General features: G+C 46.7%; 2 protein-coding genes across 5 annotated transcripts in view; one reads left to right on the forward strand and one right to left on the reverse strand.

The window, feature by feature from the left end:
- Nucleotides 1–2,625, forward strand: part of LOC135544251 (serine/threonine-protein kinase PAK 3-like) — a 75,679-nt gene extending 73,054 nt beyond the window's left edge. For both annotated transcript variants that reach the window (XM_064971716.1, XM_064971717.1), the window contains one exon: nt 2,436–2,625. In XM_064971716.1, the coding sequence (XP_064827788.1) occupies nt 2,436–2,525 (90 nt within the window). In that variant the 3' untranslated portion in view covers nt 2,526–2,625. The remainder of the gene's footprint in view (nt 1–2,435) is intronic.
- Nucleotides 2,626–5,025: 2,400 nt separating this feature from the next.
- Nucleotides 5,026–21,468, reverse strand: LOC135544250 (calpain-5-like). 3 transcript variants are annotated; one of them, XM_064971715.1, is made up of 12 exons: nt 21,281–21,468; nt 18,954–19,149; nt 12,709–12,840; nt 8,938–9,146; nt 8,641–8,833; nt 8,343–8,533; nt 8,130–8,207; nt 7,682–8,000; nt 7,067–7,269; nt 6,825–6,946; nt 6,554–6,690; nt 5,026–6,211 (listed from the first exon to the last, which is right to left on the reverse strand). In XM_064971715.1, the coding sequence occupies exons 2-12, from the start codon at nt 19,116–19,118 to the stop codon at nt 6,029–6,031; spliced, it is 1,932 nt and encodes a 643-aa protein (XP_064827787.1). In that variant the 5' UTR covers nt 19,119–19,149; nt 21,281–21,468; the 3' UTR covers nt 5,026–6,028. The 3 variants fall into 3 exon arrangements, with proteins under 3 accessions (XP_064827787.1, XP_064827786.1, XP_064827785.1); XM_064971714.1 differs by lacking the exon at nt 21,281–21,468 and adding an exon at nt 20,244–20,321; XM_064971713.1 differs by lacking the exon at nt 21,281–21,468 and adding an exon at nt 20,189–20,287.
- Nucleotides 21,469–27,039: the final 5,571 nt, after the last annotated feature.

The following is a 27,039-nucleotide window of genomic DNA, read 5'->3' on the forward strand; positions in this document are numbered from 1 at the left end:
ACATAACCCAACCCTGACCACTCTGACATAACCCTAAATCTGACCAATCTAACATAATCTGACCAATCTAACATAACCCAACCCTGACCACTCTAACATAACCCTAACCTAAACCTGACCACTCTAACATAACCCAAATCTGACCACACCAACTCGTCTACTCCTACATTACTATAGCAACATGCATGCCACACCCACCTGAGGAGCTGTCTTTTCAGCAAAATCCACTTGTTACTTAAATCTGGCTGGATTGATTGCTTTCATGTTACTCCTGCGACTCTTTCATACTCTTGCTTGTGGCTGTCTTTTTTCCCGTTAACTTTATCACATTATGTTTGTAATGACCTGTCAAACACACCCCGGTAATGGCTGAAATGGGCTCAATGCAATACAATGTCTTTCCGTTGCATCCATAAGATTGCAGATAGACAGTTACATCATAAGAAAGATAACTTTATTTTGAGGGGTATACAATTTTTGTGGAATTGAAAAAAGTAATCATTTAAAATACACTGCTCAAAAAAATAAAGGGAACACTGAAATAACATCCTAGATCTGAATTAATTAAATATTCTTATTAAATACTTTTTTCTTTACATAGTTGAATGTGCTGACAACAAAATCACACAAAAATTATCAATGGAAATCCAATGTATCAACCCATGGAGGTCTGGATTTGGAGTCAGACTCAAAATTAAAGTGGAAAACCACACTACAGGCTGATCCAACTTTGATGTAATGTCCTTAAAACAAGTCAAAATGAGGCTCAGTAGTGTGTGTGGCCTCCACGTGCCTGTATGACCTCCCTACAACGCCTGGGCATGCTCCTGATGAGGTGGCAGATGGTCTCCTGAGGGATCTAAAGCATCCGCCAACTCCTGGACAGTCTGTGGTGTAACGTGGCGTTGGTGGATGGAGCAAGACATGATGTCCCAGATGTGCTCAATTGGATTCAGGTCTGGGGAACGGGCGGACCAGTCCATAGCATCAATGCCTTCCTCTTGCAGGAACTGCTGACACACACCAGGCACATGAGATCTAGCATTGTCTTGCATTAGGAGGAACCCAGGGCCAACCGCACCAGCATATGGTCTCACAAGGGGTATGAGGATCTCATCTCGGTACCTAATGGCAGTCAGGCTACCTCTGGCGAGCACATGGAGGGCTGTGCGGCCCCCCCCCAAGAAATGCCACCCCACACCATGACTGACCCACTGCCAAACCGGTCATGCTGGAGGATGTTGCAGGCAGCAGAACATTCTCCATGGCGTCTCCAGACTCTGTCACGTCTGTCACGTGCTCAGTGTGAACCTGCTTTCATCTGTGAAGAGCACAGGGCGCCAGTGGCGAATTTGCCAATCTTGGTGTTCTCTGGCAAATGCCAAACGTCCTCCACGGTTTTGGGCTGTAAGCACAACCCCCACCTGTGAACGTTGGGCCCTCATACCACCCTCATGGAGTCTGTTTCTGACCGTTTGAGCAGACACATGCACAATTGTGGCCTGCTGGAGATCATTTTGCAGGGCTCTGGCAGTGCTCCTCCTGCTCCTCCTTGCACAAAGGCGGAGGTAGCCGTCCTGCTGCTGGGTTGTTGCCCTCCTACGGCCTCCTCCACATCTCCTGATGTACTGGCCTGTCTCCTGGTAGCGCCTCCATGCTCTGGACACTACGCTGACAGACACAGCAAACCTTCTTGCCACAGCTCGCATTGATGTGCCGTCCTGGATTGGCTGCACTACCTGAGCCACTTGTGTTGGTTGTAGACTCCGTCTCATGCTACCACTAGAGTGAAAGCACCGCCAGCATTCAAAAGTGACCAAAACCTCAGCCAGGAAGCGTAGGAACTGAGAAGTGGTCTGTGGTCACCACCTGCAGAACCACTCCTTTATTGGGGGTGTCTTGCTAATTGCCTATAATTTCCACCTATTCCATTTGCACAACAGCATGTGAAATTTATTGTCAATCAGTGTTGCTTCCTAAGTGGACAGTTTGATTTCACAGAAGTGTGATTGACTTGGAGTTACATTGTGTTGTTTAAGTGTTCCCTTATTTTTTGTGAGCAGTGTATATTCATATATGCAAATATATCCTGTGTATGCAAATGAGGCAAATATAATTTTCTTTATTTTAACACAAAATATAAAGAAATACCTGATACCATTAGAACATGTATATATGAGTGCATTGTAAAAGAAATGGGAAACAACATTTTTATACATGACCCTAAGCATGATGGGATGTTAAGTGGTTTATTAACTCAGGAACCACACTTGTGTGGAAGCACCTGCTTTAATAGACTTGGTATCCTTCATTTGCTCACATGTTTTCTTCATTCTGGCAGTTACGTGTACAGTTCTAACCTTAAGTCACAGTCTGTACACGCAGGGTTGCAGAGCTTTCCCCTCATCACTATTCTTCTCCTGTGTTCCTTGCAGCATTCATTCCTGAAGTTAGCCAAGCCCCTGTCCAGCCTGAGCCCTCTGATTGTAGCAGCCAAGGAGGCCATAAAAAACAGCAGCCGCTAGAGGGCGCCATGTGTCCACACACAGAGCTGGACCCTGCTCCATGGTGTTGTGTGACAGAGAGACAGCACAAGGACAGACCAGTAACCAACCCCCCTGATGCCTCATACAGGGGATGAACAGCTGGCCTGCAGGGCCTCTCAGCAGTGGGACGCTGCTGCTGAACCGCCTGCCGCCTCCTCCTCTCGTCCTCCAGCATTCTGTACATGTGGAGCAGTCTGTCAGACGTCTGTTAGCGTGTGTGTAAACGTGTGTGTAAGCGTGTGTGCGTAAGCGTGTGTGCGTAAGCGTGTGTGCATAAGCGTGTGTGCATAAGCGTGTGTTTGGCCTGTGAGGGGAGTAGAGGCTCCTAAACTAAATACTAAAAATAGAAAATACGAAGAAAAAACCCCAAAAAGCTCCTTTTCAAAAGGGAGAGACCCAGGAAGAGAGGCAGAACGTAACAGCACTGAGATAATGTGATTCCTTCCTTGTCTGTCCAGCAATCGCCTTGGTTCCCTTTCCATCAGGCATCTCCTGCAGTGAACATTTTATATGGGACAGACTTGGGGACTCTGGACCCAGCATATGCCTGCATGACTTTGTGCATATGTGAGAGAGAGAAAAGAAGGGAGGGATAGAAGAGGCAAACATTCAATCAAAGCCAGTTGGCTGTTGTACTCCAGGACATGGCTGTTGTACTCCAGGACATAGCTGTAATTTCTTGGACACCCTAAAGTTGCTAGATGTTTAGAGATCTGACATAGAGAATGGCTTTGCCAGGGCTGCAGTGGAGGCTGATTCAATAACTACAGCGTATCTGATGGGCCACAGAGTTCAGAGTTCAGAGTTCAGAGTTCAAGTCACAGCTTTTTAAATATAAATCCCATGTTATTGGCTAATTACCTTTAGTTATTTGGGATAGTCTACAGACAAACATTTGCTTGTTTTTTTTGGGGGGGTGCGGCAGTGTTTGTCAATGTTACCATTTGTTTCACATCAATGAGCCTTACTTTTGCATGCTTAACCTCTGATCTGTGAATTTACTTAGATGTGTCAGAAGTAGAAGCCATGCTTAGTGTGAAAAGCCATTTGTTCAAGTGAGCACAATCCCTGAGTTAGCGCATATGTTCATCTGTCTATCTCGTTTTTTTAATGGGATGCTATTATTTAGCCCACCCCCTCTCAGTGGAAGTTAAGAGTTATTGCTCCAGTGTCTTGTTGCTGAACTTTCTGATGTACTGTGTGAGTTTGGTTGTGTCTGTTTCTATACGAGTGTTTCTGTGAGTTTTGGCTGTTTGGCAGGTTGATGGATGGATGTTAATCATTTGCCCATGAAAAGGTTTTTGGATTGAAGACTGAGTGCCAATTTAATTGTCTTGCTGACCATTGGAAACTAGAGGGTCACATTCCCCTTCACTTTGCCATTCCTATCATCCCAGAGCTACTAGAAAACTAGTCTGAAAAGCTCTGCAGAAAAGTATAGACTGTTTCTTGATTCTTCATTCAATAGCTTAGTAATAACCATCAACATGGCATCCTCCGTCTGGTCTATAGTAGCCACAGCATCCCTTAGGATTGTACTGAAGTCCAGACCTGGGACGGAGAGAGTAGGCGACAGGAAAGACACTTGAGGGTCTAACCTGTAGTGTACACTACAGAGTGATATCATTCCCTGATCTCAGGGCTCTCACAGGGAGTCACTGACCACTGATTTCATGGGCTATATTCCATGAGCTCACACTGTATCCCTGGTAGATGGTGTTGGGAGTGTGAATGAATGGGAGTGTGTGTGTATGCATGAGTGTCTTTGTAAGGGAGAGAGTGACCTCAGTCTGCACTAGATACCACACTTGTTCTCCATCTTAACTCGGACTGTGTAGTGCAGGGTAGCTGCTCGCTCATCCCTCCACCACGCAGGAGAGCCTCACACTGTCCATTGCAAGGAGTACATCACCGATTTCATGCATGGGAAAACAATACGTTAGTACATTTTCCAATTAGGCTAACATTGTTAGGATATGTGTGTGTATGTAAATAAGATGGGATTATTAAAAAAAATCTGAGTTACGCAACTTCAAAATGAAAGGATAATATCCAGGTTGCTTGGTATTTATTTATAAATGTTTTGTACCCTGGAAATTGAATGAGAAAATAAAACACACTCCTGGATGGATCGATCATGCTTGGGCTGTGTCAGACAGTACTCCACCTGGACACAGAGCTGTCTCCAGCAGTCCCATGTCTGTCTGTACGTAGCACTACTTCTGAGTGTGCCTGTGGCTGAGAGTCTTAGGGACCTCACAGAGACTATCTGCCTCTGACCTTTAGCCGCACCTCCATGTACAGGACTGAACTCTGAGCACAAAGATGAACTCTAGGACAGCTCGCAGCCTTGCCCCGCCCCTCCCCGCCGGCCCACTCCTCTTCCGCGGTCGATCCTGTACATTCCTATCTTCTGAATGTGTAAACCTGTACACGTGGTGTGAAAATTCCTCCATTAATGATTATCATGAGAACAGAACAAAGGCAAAAAAGTGTTTATTTAAAATGATGATTATTATTATCTGGGTTTGTAAACTGCTGACCCATCTGGTGAACCTCAGCAAGCCCCATCTTTGGAAAAGGACAGATGAGAAAAAGCAACTGGGGACAACTAAGGTTTTGGATAAGCTATTTTTAATTGTGGAAAAGCAACATACTTTTTGGAATTCTGAATTGTGCATGGCTGTGTCTTGAGTGTAAAACAACAAAATACTGCAGTTTGGGAACTGAACTGAAATAAAAAAATAACTTTTTGGTTTGTATGGATTTACTTTTCTTTGCTGTTAGTAGAGAGGGACTAAAAGTGGCAAGACATTTCGAGCAAAGGAGGATGCTAGTTTAGAGGCAGTACATACCCTTTAGACATTTCAATAAGTTCAGTGGAATGACACAAATTAATGCCCATGGTTCAAATCTTACACTCTAGATATATTCGGCTCTTTCAAGACTTTCCAATATTTTGCAGCAAGAGCCTTTTGGCTGTTTTTCAGCAAGATGAAAAGAGGCCCTTTTTATTTGTATACGATAAACATATTTTTGGAATGTATAAGTTGCATAATGTTGTATACAGATACAGTATGCATATTACTCTGAAGAGTCATTATGTTTCATAGTGTATAGTCTAGTATAAAATAATAATATATTTACAGTTATTCATCTTTCAAAAAGTAATGTCTTGTCCCTTTACAAAACACTATAAGAACAAACAAAACTCCAGAAGGCTTGAAGATACTTCTTGGTCCATGACCATGGCAGTCTTTAGTAGGTGCTTCTTGGTCCATGACCAAGGCAGTCTTTAGTAGGTGCTTCTTGGTCCATGACCATGGCAGTCCTTAGTAGAATATATTGTAAGCTCACGTTGATAGTCATTCTGAGTGATAACTTTATGCCTTGTAGTGATGAGCCCCTGTTCAAAGTGTCAGAGGCAACAGAGTGTTGTACACATTGTCAATGTGACCCAGGTAGTAGTCAGCTGATCCAGATCACATGTCTGTGAGCTCGGTGGAGGTGACGATACGGAGGGTGATGGAGCCAGGCATCTCGTCGGCCATGGCTCTGCCACTCTTCCTCAACTGGAGCCTCTGGGGGTTGGTGGAGTCCTTCACTGAGCCTGTCAGAACCACCTGGCCCAGGAACTGGTCCTTCACAGCATTACTGTTCCACACCTGGGGAGGAGGGACGAGAAAGGAAGTGGAGACCATTTAAGACCAAGGTTTTGCGTGAACACTATCTAACCATCCATTGAAGACACTTAAGGGCTTTATTAAATCCGTAGCGCTGAAGTGCCACATTTAAAGGCACTGTTCCTGCGTTAGCAGAAACTGAATTCACGGTAATCTCTGCAAATGTCGGCTCAACTATACATTTCAAGCGCACTGTAGTGCTGAACTTCAGCAATGCAAATTGAATCCAGCCCTAACTTCAGACATCTAAATGTAACAATTCACTAGTCAGTTTGTCCTTCCAGCCCATTGGTAGTGATGCTCTTTGACCCCCATATACCTCACCTCCACAGTGATTGGCTTTGTGGGCTTCTTCCTGTAGAAGATGGCTCTGGTATCAAACACCGGGTTCACGGTGTCTGCCTTGACTGTTGACCGGACTGAGGAGCCCTCACAGGATACAATCACATATGGATCCGCGCCTGTACAATGACGCAGTATTAACCAGCCATTAGGCAATGCTGAATATACTTCCAAAGTGTCAAAAACATTTTTTACTTATGTTTCCCTGTAATGTATGAGAGAGTTTTGATTTGAGGTTGTGGAGCGTTCTCACCTCCTGTGCGGTCCTGGTTCTCCAGCCCCTCTGCTCCGTGGACATAGATCTGGGACACGGCAACAGGGTAGCCAGTCAGCTTACTCCAACACGTCATCCTGGGCTGGTGTTCTGTCAGCTCTCTGAGAGAGAGAGAGAGATCATCTTATACCTTTACAGTAATGCTAAAGTAATGGTTATACTGCATAGATAAGATATCATACTGAAATGTGTTACTATGTGTACAGGTCTATTTCCAGTACCTGCAACCTGAGTCTACGTTAGTGTAAACACGCAGCATGAACTCTCCCAGAGTCTCAGGTTTGAAGGTGGAGGGGATGATCATGTAGCGACCCTTGGGGAGCATGGCCCTCATGAACACCGTGCGGGCGTTTATGTACGTAGTAGTTTGCACGTTAAGTTGGGTGATGATGTCATGCATGCGGTATTTCCTATTCAGTTCAACCTTAAATCAAAAGAAATAATGTTTCACCATGACTGTTCCCCAGTGTTTGTTGTTGCAGCTTGATCAGATTTAAAATATTCATCATTTAGGGATTACAGGTCGTTGAAGGTTTGTCCCTGATATGAGCAGGCCAATGTGGCATTTATAATTAATGTCTACCCATTATTGTAAACACCCTCTGGTTTATTTTCTGTTTGTTCAACGGCTGAAGAGGGAAAATTGAAATTCCACTGATTTAACCAAATAACTGTACAGCAGAGGAAGCCAAACATGTGGCGCAGAGAACTTCTCCGCTAAAATGAATTGAAGTTGGACCAACGCCCCAGTAGCATACCCTGTCTCATATCCTCACTGGCCCAGTCTCTCACCCCAGTCCCACTAGTCATTCTTAGAGGATGTTAATATGAACTACCTTGAAGACGGCGAAGCCGATGGTGAGGTTCTCTCCCTGGCCGATACGTCTGTGGATCTTCATGTCTCTCTGCTGTAGGGAGATCAGAACCTCATCCACTTCCTTGGTCACCTCAAACAGGTACTGGGGGTTCTGTAAGAAGGTATGTTTGTGGTTCATGCAGCCTCCACAGCGGTTGCGCAGAGGTTCTGCATTCTTGGTCCAACTCCCCAAAATCATCACTTCGTTCCATGTCTTGTCAATGGTGAGCAGGGAGGTGTTGATGAGACGACAAACGTCTGCATCTGTGAAGTACTTACACCAGTCTCTAAACTCCATCCTTTGAAGATACAGTAGCGCACACACACACACACACACACAGAGACGCAAATTAACATGGGTAGACAGAAAACATTCTCACACGCTGAACAGAAGAGATAACAGACTTTTAATTGTTTTTTACACTCACCAGAACTCCCCATCATCTTCCACTGTGATGCCAAGCTTATTCCTCTCCATGCTGCCAACCTTTTCCCATTCCGCTGAACTGAGGTAGGAGAGGGGGAGAGGCAACAGGAAATAGAGGGAGGGAGAACAAAATAATGAGTTGATGAGGTCACCTGTGCACTGAGGTGTGGAGAGGTTAAACAGTAAGCGAGCGGGGAGGATATGTCCTCCTCACCTGTCACTCCAGGCTCCGTTCCACTCAATCTTTCCCCAGGGGTTCCTCATGCGGATCAGGGGGATGGTCTCGTTCTGGAAGTAGGCTATCAGCCCGTGGCCCAATCGTACTTTCTTCACTGAAGTCACTGAGTAGGCATGGCCCTTCACCAGCCCACACGCCATCCGTGCCTCGATTTCAGAAGGAGACGCCTAAAAGAGGTCCAAGCACAGTAGTCAGTCATTTGTGTCTACTAAACACAATTACCTGTGACTATAGTGTGCTGACCAATTGAAAATGATCAATTGAAAAGACAGACCTTGATGGAGCAGCTGATTATTCCATCCCTGTCGTAGACTTTGAACAGGTCCTCAAACAGTTTGTCCATTCTCCCCTGGTCTGTGTGGAAAGCTTCTGCCTCAAGGTTAATGGCCTCTGCCACAGCTCCACTGAAATCCACCACCGCATCCCCAGTGTTGCCCCCGTCCAGCGACTCATAGCAGCCAGAGAGCCTGGAGACAAGAGGAGAGAGTCCGGAGAGGATACAGTGAGGTTAGAGGGTACGAAACGTTATCATTTATGAATCAAGGGTTGACAAATGTTAGAGTATACATACTTGGCATAGGCTTTCTCAAGCAGGGCGCTCCAAAACTCGTTTTTGACTTTGGAGTGGCAGTAAATGAGCTCTCCATTGATGCTGGGCAGGCGGTCATCCACTACCACGTCCACCCACTCCCCAAACACCCAGAACTGGAAGTGGAAGATGCCAGCGTAGTTCTCCAGGTGCTTGGAGTCCCATTCCTGCTCCTTCCAGTCAGGGATGACCTGTCAACACAAAGGGCTTCACAGTGAACAACATGTCTAGTCAAATGTGAATAGTTTAAAACTTGGGTGGTTTTTTTAAAACATGTTTTATTTCACCTTTATTTAATCAGGTAGGCTAGTTGAGAATAAGTTCTCATTGAAAACTGAGACCTGGCCGAGATAAAGCTAAGCAGTGTGACACAAACAACAACACAGAATCACACATGGAATAAACAAACGTATAGTCAATAACACAATAGAAAAATCTATATACAGAGTGTGCAAATGAGGTAAGATTAGGGAGGTAAGGCAATAAATAGGCCGTAGTGGCAAAATAATTACAATTGAGCAATTAAACACTGGAGTGATAGATGTGCAGAAGATGAATGTGCAAGTAGAGATACTGGGGTGCAAAGGAGCAATAAAGTAAATAACACTATGGGGATAAGGTAGTTGGTTGGGCTATTTACAGATGGGGTATGTACAGGTGCAATGATCTGTGAGCTGCTCTGACAGCTGATGCTTAAAGTTGGTGAGGGAGATATGAGTCCCCAGCTTCAGGGACTTGTGCAATTCATTCCAATCAATGGCACCAGAGAACTGGAAGGAAAGGCGACCAAAGGAGGAATGGGCTTTAGGGGTGACCAGTGAAATATACCTGCTGGAGCGCATGCTACAGGTGGGTGCTGCTATCGTGACCAGTGAGCTGAGATAAGGCGGGGCTTTACCTAGTGAAAACTTATAGATGACCTGGAGCCAGTGGGTTTGGCGAGGAATATGAAGCGAGGGCCAGCAAACGAGCGCATACAGGTCGCAGTGGTGGGTAGTATATGGGGCTTTGCTGACAAAATGGATGACACTGTGATAGACTGCATCCAATTTGCTGAGTAGAGTGTTGGAGGCTATTTTGTAAATGACATCGCCGAAGTCAAGGATCGGTAGGATAGTCAGTTTTACGAGGGTATGTTTGGCAGCATGAGTGAAGGATGCTTTGTTGCGAAATAGGAAGCCGATTCTAGATTTAATTTTGGATTGGAGATGCTTAATGTGAGTCTGGAAGGAGAGTTTACAGTCTAACCAGACACCTAGGTATTTGTAGTTGTCCACATATTCTAAGTCAGAACCGTCCAGAATAGTGATGCTGGATGGGCGGGCAGGTGCGGGCAGCGATCGGTTGATGAGCATGCATTTAGTTTTAGTTGCATTTAAGAGCAGTTGGAGGCCACGGAAGGAGAGTTGTATGGCATTGAAGCGCTTCTGGGGATGACCGCGGCAGCTTTCCAATCTTTGGGGATCTCAGACTATACAAAAGAGAGGGTGAACAGGCTAGTAATAGGGGTCGAAACAATTGCGGTGGATAATTTTAGAAAGAGAGGGTCCAGATTGTCTAGCCCAGCTGATTTGTAGGGGTCCAGATTTGGTCTCTTTCAGAACATCAGCTATCTGGTTTTGAGTGAAGGAGAAATGTGGGAGGCTTGGGAAAGTTGCTGTGGGGATGTAGGCAAGTAGTATCTTTCCCAGCCAGGCTTGAATAAGGAAAAGTTCAATGTTTCTGAATGGTAATGGTCATTTAAGATGGAAAGATGACACGAGTTTCTTTTCAATGGGAGTGAAAAGCCCCTCGAGTGAATTCCTCAGGTGAACTAAGCTACGTCCCCTCTGAGTCAGGTATCAACAGTATGGCACACAGACATCCACCCACATACTTCATAGACATGATCTACTCAATTTGAATCACATATTAGGAATGTGACCAAAATAACTTTTTACCACCTGAGCTATGGTGTGTCTGTTTCTCAGTCTGATACAAAGAGACTCATCCATGATTTTATTACAAGCAGGCTTGACTACTGTAATGCTCTCCTGTCTGGTCTACCCAAGAAAGCCATTGGTCAACTACAAAACATACAGAATGCTGCAGCATGGGTACTGGCCAAGACCAGATGGAGAGCACACATTATCCCCGCTTTTAAAGTCTTGTACTGGCTGCCTGTGAATTTTTACAATTCATTGTCCTATTCTTCTATTGGTTTTTAAATCAACCCACGATTGTGCACCCCAATCCATGTCAGACATGCTTTTGAGTTATGGACCCAATAGGTCCCTCAGGTCCTCTGGCACTTGTATTTTAACTATCCCAAATCCTAGAACCAAGAGGCCTGCCAGAGAACCTGAGGGGGGTCAAAACTGTGGACATATTTAAAAGAGGTCTTAAAACACACCTTTTTAACTTTGCTTTTCCTTAACCTCTTGAACCTCTGGGGTCAGTATTTTATTTTTGGATGAAAAACGTTCCCGTTTTAAACAAGATATTTTGTCACGAAAAGATGCTCGACTATGCATATAATTGACAGCTTTGGAAAGAAAACAATCTGACGTTTCCAAAACTGCAAAGATATTGTCTGTGAGTGCCACAGAACTAATGCTACAGGCGAAACCAAGATTAAATTTCATACAGGAAGTGAGCCAGATTTTGGAGGCGCTGTGTTCCAATGTCTCCTTATATGGCTGTGAATGCGCAAGGAATGAGCCTACACTTTCTGTCGTTTCCCCAAGGTGTTTGCAGCATTGTGACGTATTTGTAGGCATATCATTGGAAAATTGACCATAAGAGACTACATTTACCAGGTGTCCGCTCGGTGTCCTCCGTCGAAACTATTGCGTAATCTCCAGGTGCGTGCATTTTTCCATTTTGAACAGAGGAGAAACCAAACTGCAACGAGTGATTTATCATCGAATAGATGTGTGAAAAACACCTTGAGGATTGATTCTAAACAACGTTTGCCATGTTTCTGTCGATATTATGGTGTTAATTTGGAAAAAAGTTTGCGTTGTAATGACTGAATTTTCTGGGGGTTTTTTCTTAGCCAAACGTGATGAACAAAACGGAGCGATTTCTCCTACACAAATAATCTTTTTGGAAAAACTGAACATTTGCTATCTAACTGAGGGTCTCCTCGTTGAAAACATCTGAAGTTCTTCAAAGGTAAATTATTTGATTTGAATGCTTTTCTTGTTTTTGTGAAAATGTTGCCTGCTGAATGCTAGGCTTAATGCTATGCTAGCTATCAATACTCTTACACAAATGCTTGTGTAGCTATGGTTGAAAAGCATTTTTTGAAAATCTGAGATGACAATGTTGTTAACAAAAGGCTAAGCATGTGAGCCAATATATTTATTTCATTTCATTTGCGATTTTCATGACTAGTTAACGTTGCGTTATGGTAGTGAGCTTGAGGCTATAATTACGCTCCCGGATACGGGATTGCTCGTCGTAACAGGTTAAGGTGCTTTTTAGTCTTTCAGTTGTTGTTATTCTTTAGTTTTTTTATCCTTACATTTGCTGTGTAGTAAATATTTCTGTTTTTATTTTCACCGTATTTTCTATTTGTTTTTATTCCTGAGAAGTGCATCGCCTTGCATCTGAAATGTGCTATATAAATAAAGCTTGATTTGATGTGTTCCTTCACAAACAGCACCATTTATTCCCCTATAAGGTGGCTGTAAAGGAAATACACACATAGTCTGTTCTTGTAACACTCATCTCAGACTGTGTGAACAGACAGGAGGAAACCAAACTCACCTTCTGCCAGAGGTCTGGCTTCAGTGCCAGGCAGGAGCATGCCGCCACAAACCAGCAGTTACCCAAAAGCCCCTGGTTCAGGTCATGGGAGCTGATGCCCTCCACAAACAGATGAGGCCCATCACTGATCTCCTGTAACAGAGAAAGAAAATGTATGATGAGCGGCGGTACAATGTGAAATTGTGAGGTAAAATGTTCCATGTGAAAAATTTAAATAGCTTAGAATGTGCTCACTAATAAATTATGCTTGTAACAATAGTCGCAAATCCTTGACAAATAGTTCTGGCTTAGAACACGTTTTCTTTTTAAATGAGTTGGAACTCTCGAGGTGTACTGTTGTTATGAATAAGAAATTGTGTTTTCTCTTCTTGTCACTTGGGCAACATGCCATATAGATGCAGGATCTTAATTTGATCACTCTTTTGTTGCTGATCATTTTCCAGCACAGCAGGAAATGCAAACTTGTAGTCATTTCCACTTTGAAATGTCAGACCGACTTACCCTAAAAAAAACAATATATCAACCCATACAAAAATCAATTTTGTATGGTTTTTTGCCTCAGGATAATTCACATTTCCTATTGCTGCAGGATCATTTTCCTGCTGTTTTAAGCTGGCTCAAATTAAGATCCAACATTTGTACATAGAACAGATACAGTAACACATTAAACAGACATATAACTCCAGCTTTCTCCATTGAACAAAATGGCAGCTATACAAACAGATTTTATTAGATTTTTTCTCTTGACACTTTTGAAACACATGTTCTGTCATATATCTCACATGCTATGTAAAGCAAACACTTTGAGACACTTCCCAGCACCACCCTCACCTCAGTTTCACACCACTTTTTGCTGTCTGTCACCACAATAAGCATTGTGGATGACATTTAACCTTTAACACAATCATCAGAGGCAACCACTCAAAAGGCATTAACCTTTTAAGTACTCCATCACAGAATATTGTATGAGTCTACATAAAAACCTGTCAGACAACACCTTTCACAATACCTACAGTGGGGAGAACAAGTATTTGATACACTGCCGATTTTGCAGGTTTTCCCACTTACAAAGCATGCAGAGGTCTGTAATTTTTATCATAGGTACACTTCAACTGTGAGAGACTGAATCTAAAACAAAAATCCAGAAAATCACATTGTATGATTTTTAAATAATTAATTTTCATTTTATTGCATGACATTAGTATTTGATACATCAGAAAAGCAGAACTTAATATTTGGTACAGAAACCTTTGTTTGTAATTAGTGTCACACCCTGACCATAGTTTGCTTTGTATGTTCTATGTTTTGTTTGGTCAGGGTGTGATCTGAGTGGGCATTCTATGTTGGATGTCTTGTTTGTCTGTTTCTGTGTTTGGGCCTGATATGGTTCTCAATCAGAAGCAGGTGTTAGTCATTGTCTCTGATTGGGAGCCATATTTAGGTAGCCTGTTTTGTGTTAGGTTTTGTGGGTGATTGTTCCTGTCTTTGTGTTTGTTACACGAGATAGGGCTGTTTTCGGTTTTTCACATGTATTGTTTTGTATATTGTTCATTTATCATCTTCATCAAAGATGTATCACAATAACCACGCTGCATTTTGGTCCGCCTCTCCCAAGAAGAAAGCCGTGACAGAATCACCCACCACAACAGGACCAAGCGGCGTGGTAACGGGCAACAGCAACAGCGATGTCAGGATTTAGGAGACCTGAGGCAACTTCCTGTGCTTACCGGAGGGCGAGAGAGACCGGGCAGGCACCGTGTTATGCTATGGAGCGCACGGTGTCCCCAGTGCGGGTGCATAACCCGGTGCGGTACATACCAGCTCCGCGTATCGGCCGGGCTAGTGTGGGCATCGAGCCAAGTGCCATGAAGCCGGCTCTATGCATCTGGTCTCCAGTGCGTCTCCTTGGGCCGGCTTACAGGGCACCAACCTTGCGCATGGTGTCCCCGGTTCGCCTGCATAGCCCAGTGCGGGCTATTCCACCTCGCCACACTGGCAGGGTGACGGGGAGCATTCAACCAGGTAAGGTTGGGCAGGTCGCCCGTCTGCCCAGCGTCATCAGAGTCGCCCGTCTGCCCAGCACCGCCTGAGCCACCCGTCTAACCAGTGCCGCCAGTCTGCAAGGAGCCACCAGTGCCGCCAGTCTGCAAGGAGCCACCAGTCTGCAAGGAGCCGCCAGTGCCACCAGTCTGCAAGGAGCCGCCATTGCCGCCAGTTTGCAAGGAGCCGCCATTGCCGCCAGTCTGCAAGGAGCCGCCAGGAGCCGCCAGTGCCGCCAGTCTGCAAGGCCCGCTAGTGCCGCCAGTCTGCAAGGAGCCGCCAGTGCCGCCAGTCTGCAAGGAGCCGCCAGTGCCGCCAGTCTGCAAGGAGCCGCCAGTGCCGGCAGTCTGCAAGGAGCCGCCAGTGCCGCCAGTGCCGCCAGGAGCCGCCAGTGCCGCCAGTCAGCCAGGAGCCGCCAGTGCTGCCAGTCAGCCAGTAGCCGCCAGTGCCGCCAGTCAGCCAGGAGCCGCCAGTCAGCCAGGAGCCGCCAGGAGCCGCCAGTCAGCCAGGAGCCGCCAGTGCCGCCAGTCTGCCAGGAGCCGCCAGTGCCGCCAGTCAGCTCCGCCAGTCAGCCAGGAGCCGCCAGGAGCCGCCAGTGCCGCCAGTCAGCCAGGAGCCGCCAGTGCCGCCAGTCAGCAAGGAGCCGCCAGTGCCGCCAGTCTGCAAGGAGCCGCCAGTGCCGCCAGTCTGCAAGGAGCCGCCAGTGCCGCCAGTCTGCAAGGAGCCGCCAGTGCCGGCAGTCTGCAAGGAGCCGCCAGTGCCGGCAGTCTGCAAGGAGCCGCCAGTGCCGGCAGTCTGCAAGGAGCCGCCAGTGCCGCCAGTCTGCAAGGAGCCGCCAGTGCCGCCAGTCTGCAAGGAGCCGCCAGTGCCGCCAGTCTGCAAGGAGCCGCCAGTGCCGCCAGTCTGCAAGGCGCCGCCAGTGCCGCCAGTCTGCAAGGCGCCGCCAGTGCCGCCAGTCTGCAAGGCGCCGCCAGTGCCGCCAGTCAGCCAGGAGCCGCCAGTCAGCCAGGAGCCGCCAGGAGCCGCCAGTCAGCCAGGAGCCGCCAGTGCCGCCAGTCAGCCAGGAGCCGCCAGTGCCGCCAGTCAGCCAGGAGCCGCCAGTGCCGCCAGTCAGCTAGGAGCCGCCAGTCAGCCAGGAGCCGCCAGGAGCCGCCAGTGCCGCCAGTCAGCCAGGAGCCACCAGTGCCGCCAGTCAGCAAGGAGCCGCCAGTGCCGCCAGTCTGCAAGGAGCCGCCAGTGCCGCCAGTCTGCAAGGAGCCGCCAGTGCCGCCAGTCTGCAAGGAGCCGCCAGTGCCGCCAGTCTGCAAGGAGCCGCCAGTCTGCAAGGAGCCGCCAGTGCCGGCAGTCTGCAAGGAGCCGCCAGTGCCGGCAGTCTGCAAGGAGCCGCCAGTGCCGCCAGTCTGCAAGGAGCCGCCAGTGCCGCCAGTCTGCAAGGAGCCGCCAGTGCCGCCAGTCTGCAAGGAGCCGCCAGTGCCGCCAGTCTGCAAGGCGCCGCCAGTGCCGCCAGTCTGCAAGGCGCCGCCAGTGCCGCCAGTCAGCCAGGAGCCGCCAGTGCCGCCAGGAGCCGCCAGTGCCGCCAGTGCCGCCAGGAGCCGCCAGTCAGCCAGGAGCCGCCAGTCAGCCAGGAGCCGCCAGTGCCGCCAGTCAGCCAGGAACCGCCAGTGCCGCCAGTCAGCCAGGAGCCGCCAGTCAGCCAGGAGCCGCCAGGAGCCGCCAGTCAGCCAGGAGCCGCCAGTGCCGCCAGTCAGCCAGGAGCCGCCAGTCCCGCCAGTCAGCCATGATCTGCCAGTGCCGCCAGTCAGCCAGGATCTGCCAGTGCCGCCAGTCAGCCAGGATCTCCCAGAGTCGTCACTCTGTCCCGAGCTGCCCCTGTGTCCCGAGCTGCCCCTCTGTCCCGAGCTGCCCCTCTGTCCCGAGCTGCCCCTCTGTCCAGTGGGTTCATTTAGAAGGGTCGCCGTGGTTAGGAGGCCACGGAAGAGGACAATGGGGTGGACTAAGACTATGGTGAAGTGGGGGCCACGTCCAGCACCAGAGCCGCCACCGCGGACAGATGCCCACCCAGACCCTCCCCAATAGGTTCAGGTTTTGCGGCCGGAGTCTGCACCTTGGGGGGGGGGGGGTACTGTCACACCCTGACCATAGTTTGCTTTGTATGTTCTATGTTTTGTTTGGTCAGGGTGTGATCTGAGTGGGCATTCTATGTTGGATGTCTTGTTTGTCTGTTTCTGTGTTTGGGCCTGATATGGTTCTCAATCAGAGGCAGGTGTTAGTCATTGTCTCTGATTGGGAGCCATATTTAAGTAGACTGTTTTGTGTTGGGTTTTATGGGTGATTGTTCCTGTCTTTGTGTTTGTTACACCAGATATGGCTATTTTCGTTATTTCACATTTCTTGTTTTGTATAATTTATCATCTTCATTAAAGATGTATCACAATAACCACGCTGCGTTTTGGTCCGCCTCTCTTTCCCAAGAAGAAAGCCGTGACATACAGAGATCATACGTTTCCTGTAGTTCTTGACCAGGTTTGCACACACTGCAGCAGGGATATTGGCCCACTCCTCCATACAGACCTTCTCCAGATCCTTCAGGTTTCGGGGCTGTTGCTGGGCAATACGGACTTTCAGCTCCCTCCAAATATTTTCTATTGGGTTCAGGTCTGGAGACTGGCTAGGCCACTCCAGGACCTCGAGATGCTTCTTATGGAGCCACTCCTTAGTTGCCCTGGCTGTGTGTTTTGGGTCGTTGTCATGCTGGAAGACCCAGCCACGACCCATCTTCAATGCTCTTACTGAGGGAAGGAGGTTGTTGGCCAAGATCTCACGATACAATGCCCATCCATCCTCCCGTCAATACGGTGTCGTCGTCCTGTCCCCTTTGCAGAAAAGCATCCCCAAATAATGATGTTTCCACCTCCATGCTTCATGGTTGAGATGGTGTTCTTGGGGATGTACTCATCCTTCTTCTTCCTCCAAACACGGCGAGTGGAGTTTAGACCAAAAAGCTATATTTTTGTCTCATCAGACCACATGACCTTCTCCCATTCCTATTCTGGATCATCCAGATGGTCATTGGCAAACTTCAGACGGGCCTGGACATGCACTGGCTTGAGCAGGGGAACCTTGCATGCGCTGCATGATTTTAATCCATGACTGCGTAGTGTGTTACTAATGGTTTTCTTTGAGACTGTGGTCCCAGCTCTCTTCAGGTCATTGACCAGGTCCTGCCATGTAGTTGTGGGCTGATCCCTCACCTTCCTCATGATCATTGATGCCCCAAGAGGGGAGATCATGCATGGAGCCCCAGACCGAGGTGATTGACTGTCATCTTGAACTTCTTCCATTTTCTAATAATTGCGCCAACAGTTGTTGCCTTCTCACCAAGCTGCTTGCCTATTGTCCTGTAGCCCATCACTGCCTTGTGCAGGTCTACAATTTTATCCCTGATGTCCTTACACAGCTCTCTGGTCTTGGCCATTGTGGAGAGGTTGGAGTCTGTTTGATTGAGTGTGTGGACAGGTGTCTTTTATACAGGTAACAAGTTCAAACAGGTGCAGTTAATATAGGTAATGAGTGGAGAACAGGAGGGCTTCTTAAAGAAAAACTAACAGGTCTGTGAGAGCCGGAATTCTTACTAGTTGGTAGGTGATCAAATACTTATGTCATGCAATAAAATGCAAATTAATTACTTAAAAATCATACAATGTGATTTTCTGGGTTTTTGATTCCATCTCTCACAGTTGAAGTGTACCTATGATAAAAAATTACAGACCTCTACATGCTTTGTAAGTAGGAAAACCTGCAAAATCGGCGGTTTAGCAAATACTTGTTCTCCCCACTGTATGTATGGCCAAATATAACACAGTCATATTGTTTGTATATCAAAGTCAGTACACATGAAAGTTCAATCATAGACATGACATGTTTATATTTCACAAGAAGAAGGTCATGCTCAGATCCCAGATAGCGCTCTATAGCACTTTTATAAGCTTCAATTTTTACTAATCAACAGCAAACTATAAATTGGTCTTTTAAGCAAGAACATTTCCAAAAAACTATGAGAAAAAACATGAACATTACAAATAGTTTCAGTGAATCAAAGCTTGTGACATTCTATTTCATGTTTAGTGTTTTTGCATACAGATTCTGCTTTTGGTATTAAGCTAATAGAGGAAAAATCAAGTAGAAAGATAGACGTCTACACTCACATGTGGTCTCTTCCACTCCACCATACCAGGAGGTGGCTTCCTGTAAAACAGGGATGCGTTGGTGACAGGAAACTCTGGATCCTCAAACAGTTCTTTGTCCTCCAGACATTTCCTCTTCAGCTCAGAGTAATGCTGGTTCTTGTATGAAGTGGCCGTGGAGAACATGGTTCGGACGCTGGAACCTTGAAACTGCAAACTGGCCACAGAAGAAGACGTCAGGTTACTTTACAGGCAGACGACCAGGACAGTCCTTGTCAGCTTAGGATCTATTATTGTTCACCTTTGACTCTGGGTGTCTGGACAAGAGCTCAGCATATCCTACACTAATACACCCCATAAATCCCAGAGGAGCTCTTTCTTGGAAAATGTTGTAATGGAATTTTTCATCTGAATCACCGTAGTTTAGATATAGTCTCCCATAGAGGCCAACCGGGCAACAAGCTGGACTAGAGATAAATATATCCAATAACCAATATGCAAATGATGCATATTTAAATAAATTCAAGTAGAAAAAGTCTTCTACGAACAAAATCTACAAACAACTACACTACATCACTTTAACAGTTACAGTCAAGCATAGATTTTACTGCAATCTGACCACAAACTGACCACAGACTGGTTTTGTTATGGAAACATCCCATGGGTGATCAAAAACATCTGATCAAAACTGCTATCCTTTGGGAATATTCTGATATTCTAACTCTATGACCAGTCTCTTTACTCCTGACCCCTGACCCCAGAAGTCAAGCTCTTTATAAACAAGATTAGATTTTATATGGAGTCTGTCTGCCAGTGCAGTTTCGTACATTTGCTGTCTGCCATGAATAACACAGACACAAATAATTACATTCCACCGGAGAACAGTCAAGCTCTAAACTCCCGGTGAGTTTCTAATGTCACTTTTCCCAAAAACATTCCACACTTTAGGAAATGCCTCTCAGAGCAAAGCCCATTTGGAACACAGTGAGAGGCAGTTCACGATGAAGTTGTTAGGATTCTGACAGTTCATTATCATCATGGCCAACTATCTGCTCCCTTCAGTTTTCAGTCAGAACATTACGCAGAAATGGACCCATATCCAATACACTAGAATAATTGGTGGGAAAAAAATGTGAATGTTTTTCTCCTCTGTCTTTCTCTCCCTCTCCTGTACACTTTCTCTCCCTCCTTCACACACAGAACAACCACATTCTCTGTCCCTTCCTCAAACTATTAAAGCAAAGAGAACTCCTTACATGTATCACATTTTAAGGATCTAGAAGAAGAAGCTCAGTAAAAGTGTCTTCGTACCTCCGTCGTAGCGCTGTGACAGGATAGTGAAAGAGAAGGGTGTTTCCACCAGGTCTTTGTACCTGTCTTTCTCCCCCCTCCCCCTCCCCCCCCTCCCCCACAACATCTCTGCAGTGACCCAGTTTAGTTTTGCTTGTTCATGCTCAGGGCCACACCCATATCCCAGGAACAAGTGTTCTACTTCACACAGTCCGTATTGACCTATTGTATCAGTGGGTGACTATCATGAAGTGAGTGTGTGTGTGTGGCTTTATTGATTGAATAAAGAGTTTGCCGTGCAGTTTTGATCATGCCTTCGTGATGTCAACTTCCCTGTAGAAGAGTTCTTCCTCGAGTGTACACTGACGTGTCTGTGTGTGTTTATACCACGTGAAACCTCAGTTCCTGACTGACGAGCTCCAACAGGTTTTTCTGTGTTTGGTGTAAATGTCGTCACTGCAGGGGAGATTGAGGAGGCGGGGAGTATCGCTGTTATAATTGCCACAGCTGTTGGGTTTATTGTTATAATGGTCTATTTTAGTTTACGCTGACTCAATGGTCACCAACATTGTACTAAAAGCTGTTGCTGTTTAAATGGTAAGGTCACCAGTATGCATCATCAAAGGTTATGTTACTAACAAAGTTAGAACAAGAATGGTGGCAAAACTACAAGCTTAATTCACTGTAAAAATGCCTGTATACTTAATGTTGTAGGTGGAATGCTATTATCACTATCCAGCTGGGAGAATGTACACATCCACTGTGGTTTCAGTTTAGCAGAGCTGCCTTAGATGCAGGTTCTAATGACAGAGGCTGTGATAGACAGCATTTCACTCCCTCTACAACTGCTGCTGAACAAATGGACAGATGCTGCTGCTAAGGGGGAGTACATGTTATGTATATAACAATTTGACAAATTCATACATGAACCAAACGCTTTTAATATTATGTCTGATAGTAACTGCAGCAATTAAATGTTAAACTCTGTCAATATTTATAACCAGAAAACATTCCAGGTGTGTAACCAAATGTAGTTATCCACAGTGTGTGGCTCTTACCTGTTCTAGTCCTCCTAAAATCCCCAAATAAATCCTAAAGTTCCTTATAAGGTTGCAAAAATGTCCCCTCTGATACACCTTGGGAAGATCTACTGGGACGTCACAACTAAAGCCAAAGGGTTGTGTCCTCCTGTCTGTCCACTTCCTATGACAATGGTCTGCAGCACATAGGGCTCCAAAGGATTAACCAAAAACACACAGCAATGGTATTTCCACTCCTAACCCCAAACACCCATTAACAAACAGAAAAAAACCCATTCACTGACGCACACCAAAAATTGGTCTGACGAGTGGTTCATTAGGGCAGAATGCATCATGCAAAGTGCTGGCTCCCAGTCTCATTCCTTTCCAGTGAAGTTCAATGAGAGATATGTTATCCACTGCATTCCTGGAGCTGTTGGGCTCTCCAAGGTGCAGAGGAGAGGAGAGGAGAGGAGAGGAGAGGAGAGGAGAGGAGAGGAGAGGAGAGGAGAGGAGGAAGGAGAGGAGAGGAGAGGAGAGGAGAGGGAGAGAGAGAGAGAGGCAGAGGTGGAAAGAGGAGAGGAGAGGAGAGGAGGAAAGAGGAGAGGAGAGGTGGAAAGAGGAGGGAGAGGGGAGGAGAGGAGAGGGTGAAAGAGGAGAGGAGAGGAGAGCTGGGAAGAGGAGAGGAGAGGAGGGAGAAGAGAGAAGGGAAGGGGAGAGGAGTGGATAGGAGTTGGGGAAGGAGGAGAGGAGTGGAGAGGAGTTGGGGAAGATAGAGATGGGAGGGGAGGAGAGTAGAGGAGTGAGATGAGGGAGGGAAGAGGAGAGGAGAGGAGGGAAGAGTAGAGGAGGGAGATGAGAGGAGTGAATAGGAGAGGGGAGGAGGGAAGAGTAGAGGAGGGATAGATGGAAAGAGGCATGAGAGGGGAGGAGAGGAGGGAGAGAAGAGGAGAGGAGATAATAGAAGAGGAGTGGAGGAGAGGAGAGGAGGGGAGGGAAGAGGAGAGAATAGAAGAGGAGGGAGAGGAGGAAAGAGGAGAGGAGGTAAGAGGAGATGAGAGGTGGGAAGAGACGGGAGAGGAGAGGAGATGAGGGAAGAGGAGAGGAAGGAAGAGGAGAGGAGGGGAGGGAAGAGGAGAGGAGGGAGAGAAGAGGAGAGGAGGGAAGATAAGAGGAGAGAATAGAAGAGGAGAGGAGGGAGAGGAAAGAGGAGAGGAGAGGAGAGGAAGGAAGGAGAGAGAGGTGGAAAGGGGCGGGAGAGCAGAGGAGATGAGGGAAGAGGATAGGAGGGAGAGGAGAGGAGGGTAGGGAAGAGAGGATGGAGAGAAGCAGAAAAGTGGGAAGAGAAGAGGAGGGAAGGGAAGATATTTTTTGTATTGTTATTTATCAGTATCCTCAGCCCCCCTACTTCCCGCGGTTATGGGGATACCTAGTCAGATGCATTGAACCGAAACATGTCTTCTGCATTTTTTAACCCAACCCCTCTGAATCAGAGAGGTATGAGGGGCTGCCTTAATCAAGGCTCAAGAGAAGAACAGCAGATTTTTCCTTACCAGCTAGAGGATTCAAACCAGCAACCTTTCAGTTACTGTCCTAACGCTCTTAAGCTCTAGGCTACCTGCCGCCCCGAGAGGGGGAGAGTATGGAAGAGGAGGGGAGGGAAGAAGAGAAAAGGGAGAGGAGGCATGGAAGAGGAGAGGAGGGAGGAGGAGGGGAGGGGAGGGGAGAGGAGAGATAGGAGGGAGGAGGAGAGTAGGTGAGAAGAGGGCAGTGGAGGGAGAGTTTGTAGGTCGAAGTCAGGTGGGAGGAGAATTTTACTGCCACTCTCTGTTGGATCAAAGGACTAGTGGAAGCTCGTCCGGCTGGGCGAAACCTGTCTCTTCTCCTGATAGGCCCATTCAACAATAGTTAGCATACCTGTTACCATTCCTGTTCCATTGTTGCGGATAGAGCAGAGATAACAGTCCAATGATACTCCACAGCTGGTTGGATGAAACCACAGAAACTAGATTTACCGGCAGGATTGCCTTTATGCTTCTCTATCGAGATGTCATCAACCGAGAGACACTGTGAGCACTGATAGACTTACAGCAATACAGTCTGGTTCCCTTCAATGTTTTGTCATGCACCTGTAGTCTGTAAAGCTGACTGTTTGCATAACTACACCTTATTGACGGATGGTTACGCTGTCTAATACTGTGGGAACTCAGTGCCAAATTAAAAATAAATGGGCTGGAAATATTCCACAGAATTGTCTGTACACAGACCAGTGTAATGTCTTAGTGAGGTAGCATTGTTAGTGGGATGAGCTGTGTACTGTCTTAGTGAGGTAGCATTGGTAGTGGGATGAGCTGTGTACTGTCTTAGTGAGGTAGCATTGGTAGTGGGATGAGCTGTGTACTGTCTTAGTGAGGTAGCATTGGTAGTGGGATGAGCTGTGTACTGTCATAGTGAGGTAGCATTGGTAGAGGGATGAGCTGTGTACTGTCTTAGTGAGGTAGCATTGGTAGTGGGATGAGCTGTGTGCTGTCTTAGTGAGGTAGCATTGGTAGTGGGATGAGCTGTGTGCTGTCTTAGTGAGGTAGCATTGGTAGTGGGATGAGCTGTGTACTGTCTTAGTGAGGTAGCATTGGTAGTGGGATGAGCTGTGTGCTGTCTTAGTGAGGTAGCATTGGTAGTGGGATGAGCTGTGTGTTCGTCCACATCATGTAGTGGCCTGGTGGTCCCTGTATGCCACGAGACAGGCTTTAGGAGGAAATTACAGTTATTAGTTTATTCCAGCAGACTGAGAGACACAAATCCTGTCTGGCTGCCTGGCCTCGGTCTGTGTGTGGCAGGGCCAAGCGCTCAGCCAAGGGACAGTCACACAACTCTGAACATGGCAGCAGCAAATTAGGTCAAATCCATGCTAGAGTGAAACACGGCCTGAAGAGATTCACAAAATAAAGGGGACGCATGGACCAGCAGAGATAGGAGATAGGAGATAGGAGATAGGAGCGAAGAGGGCCCCCAGAGCAACTCTGAGGTCTCATATACAACCCAAAGCTCACAATATCAAGACCAGTAGTACTTGTGATGCAACATTATATAAACTAGCAGACTGGTCTCATAGACTAGACATAACATAGTAAAAGTAAACCCGAGAAACTCAAATTAGTATGATATGGTTACATAAGATTAGGTTACTTTTAAGGGAAAAATAAAAAAGAGGAGTTGTGTGGGTGGGCAGGTATATAACATGAACATCTAGCAACCTGAAGCTTGTGTGTTCAAATCTTATCACAGACAACTTTGCAACTACTTGCTACTTCTCAAAAACTTAGCATGTTAGCTAACCCTTCCCCTAACCTTCCCCTAACGCTTCCCATAACCTTCCCATATCCCTTCCCCTAACGTTTCCCATAACGCTTCCCCTAACCTTAACCCTTCCCCTAACGCTTCCCATAACGCTTCCCATAACACTTCCCATAACACTTCCCCTAACCTTAACCCTTCCCCTAACGCTTCCCATAACGCTTCCCATAACACTTCCCCTAACCTTAACCCTTCCCATAACGCTTCCCCTAACCTTAACCCTTCCCCTAACGCTTCCCATAACGCTTCCCCTAACCTTAACCCTTCCCCTAACGCTTCCCATAACGCTTCCCCTAACCTTAACCCTTCCCATAACGCTTCCCATAACGCTTCCCATAACACTTCCCCTAACCTTAACCCTTCCCCTAACACTTCCCATAACACTTCCCCTAACCTTAACCCTTCCCCTAACGCTTCCCATAACGCTTCCCATAACACTTCCCCTAACCTTAACCCTTCCCATAACGCTTCCCCTAACCCCCTTCCCCTAACGCTTCCCATAACGCTTCCCCTAACCTTAACCCTTCCCCTAACCCCTTCCCATAACGCTTCCCCCTAACCTTAACCCTTCCCATAACGCTTCCCATAACGCTTCCCATAACACTTCCCCTAACCTTAACCCTTCCCCTAACGCTTCCCATAACGCTTCCCCTAACCTTAACCCTTCCCCTAACCCTTCCCCTAACGCTTCCCATTATGCTTCCCCTAACCCTTCCCCTAAACCTTCCCCTAACGCTTCCCATAATGCTTCCCCTAACCTTAACCCTTCCCCTAACGCTTCCCCTAACCTTAACCCTTCCCCTAACCCTTCCCATAACGCTTCCCATAATGCTTCACCTAACCTTAACCCTTCCCCTAACCCTTCCCCTAACGCTTCCCATAATGCTTCCCCTAACCTTAACCCTTCCCCTAACGCTTCCCCTAACCTTAACCCTTCCCCTCACGCTTCCCCTAACGCTTCCCCTAACCTTAACCCTTCCCATAACCTTCCCCTAATGCTTCCCCTAACCTTAACCCTTCCCATAACCTTCCCCTAACGCTTCCCTAACCTTAACTCTTCCCATAACGCTTCCCATAACCTTCCCCTAACGCTTCCCATAACCTTCCCCTAACGCTTCCCATAACCTTCCCCTAACCTTAACGCTTCCCCTAACGCTTCCACTAACCTTCACCCTTTAACCTAACCTTCACCCTTTAACCTAACTCCTGAGCGCAACCCCTAACCTTAACCCTTAGTAATAGCTAACATTAGCGTTAGCCACCTAGCTAACATTCATAACATATCATACGAAATTAATACATACCATACAAAACGTAACATATCATACTAAACGGAGTGTCCCCGGATCATTGTACAGAATATTACGAAATGCTTTGAGACAATGTTGAAACTAGGCTTACGTGACTGAGGTTTCATGAGGAATTTATGTACATGTAGTTGTAACAGCCCAGGGCAGCCCAGCTCTCTCAAGGGTCCAGTTCTAGATTGTGTAACACAACATGACTAGTAGTCTCCATGTTGATGGAACAGGCAGGGCACTTATTCAGGGCACTTCTACCCTACTAGGGACCCAGACAGAGAGGAAAATCCAACCTGACTCACTCCACACACAACAACTCTCAAGATCCCTCCTAAACATTCTCACCATCAATAGCGTACACAAAGTCAGTGTTAGGACACCATTCATGAGAATACTAATAGGAAGTCAGTGCAAACGCTGATTCACATTGTCGCTGATTCATTCTCCGAAACCATGTGGGGAATATAAAGCTATATCCTGTCATAGTTCTGTGGAGCTTTGTGTTCAAAGGCAAACGAAGCACAACCCTACACTTGTGAGTGTACTGGCAGGGTTGTGTCCCACGAACGGCTATTTGTATCAGAATCAGCCTGATCCCTCTCATCCAGTGTGAAATCTCCCAATGACCCCTGGTACCATTCCAGTTACAGAGACAAGGAACATGAAAGCTGTCTGTGTCTCAGTTTGAGTGAATGTGAAGTCCCTTACTGTAGTTACTGCAGAATGAACTGTAACTCTTCTATTGGTAGCTTGTGTCTGGCTCGGCCTGTGTCGGTTAAATACCACAAGACAGGATTGTTAACTATAAACCCATTTCCCTTCTAAATTCAACTCTATGGTAACCACTGCCAAACCCTATTCTCAGCAGTTCACACACAGTGTTGAAACATCTCAGTTCTTTCAGTAATTGCAGTAATTACTCAAAAGCCAGAGCCCGAATTAGTGACCTTGTCAAGATGTCTAATATCAGAGTCCTCCCCTGATGAGCGGGATTCTTAGCAAGTCAGTCTAGTGAAAAGTCAGTCTAGTGAAAAGTAGCCAGTGGTGCCAAATGACCTGGTGTCGACCTCAGGATGAAGATGTCCTGTTTAATTGCCAACCAGAGCTCCAGTACAACAGCCCCCCCTGTATCAAATCACTCCT

The sequence above is a fragment of the Oncorhynchus masou genome, chromosome 8, assembly GCF_036934945.1.
Source record: "Oncorhynchus masou masou isolate Uvic2021 chromosome 8, UVic_Omas_1.1, whole genome shotgun sequence".
NCBI classification, from domain to species: domain Eukaryota; kingdom Metazoa; phylum Chordata; class Actinopteri; order Salmoniformes; family Salmonidae; genus Oncorhynchus; species Oncorhynchus masou.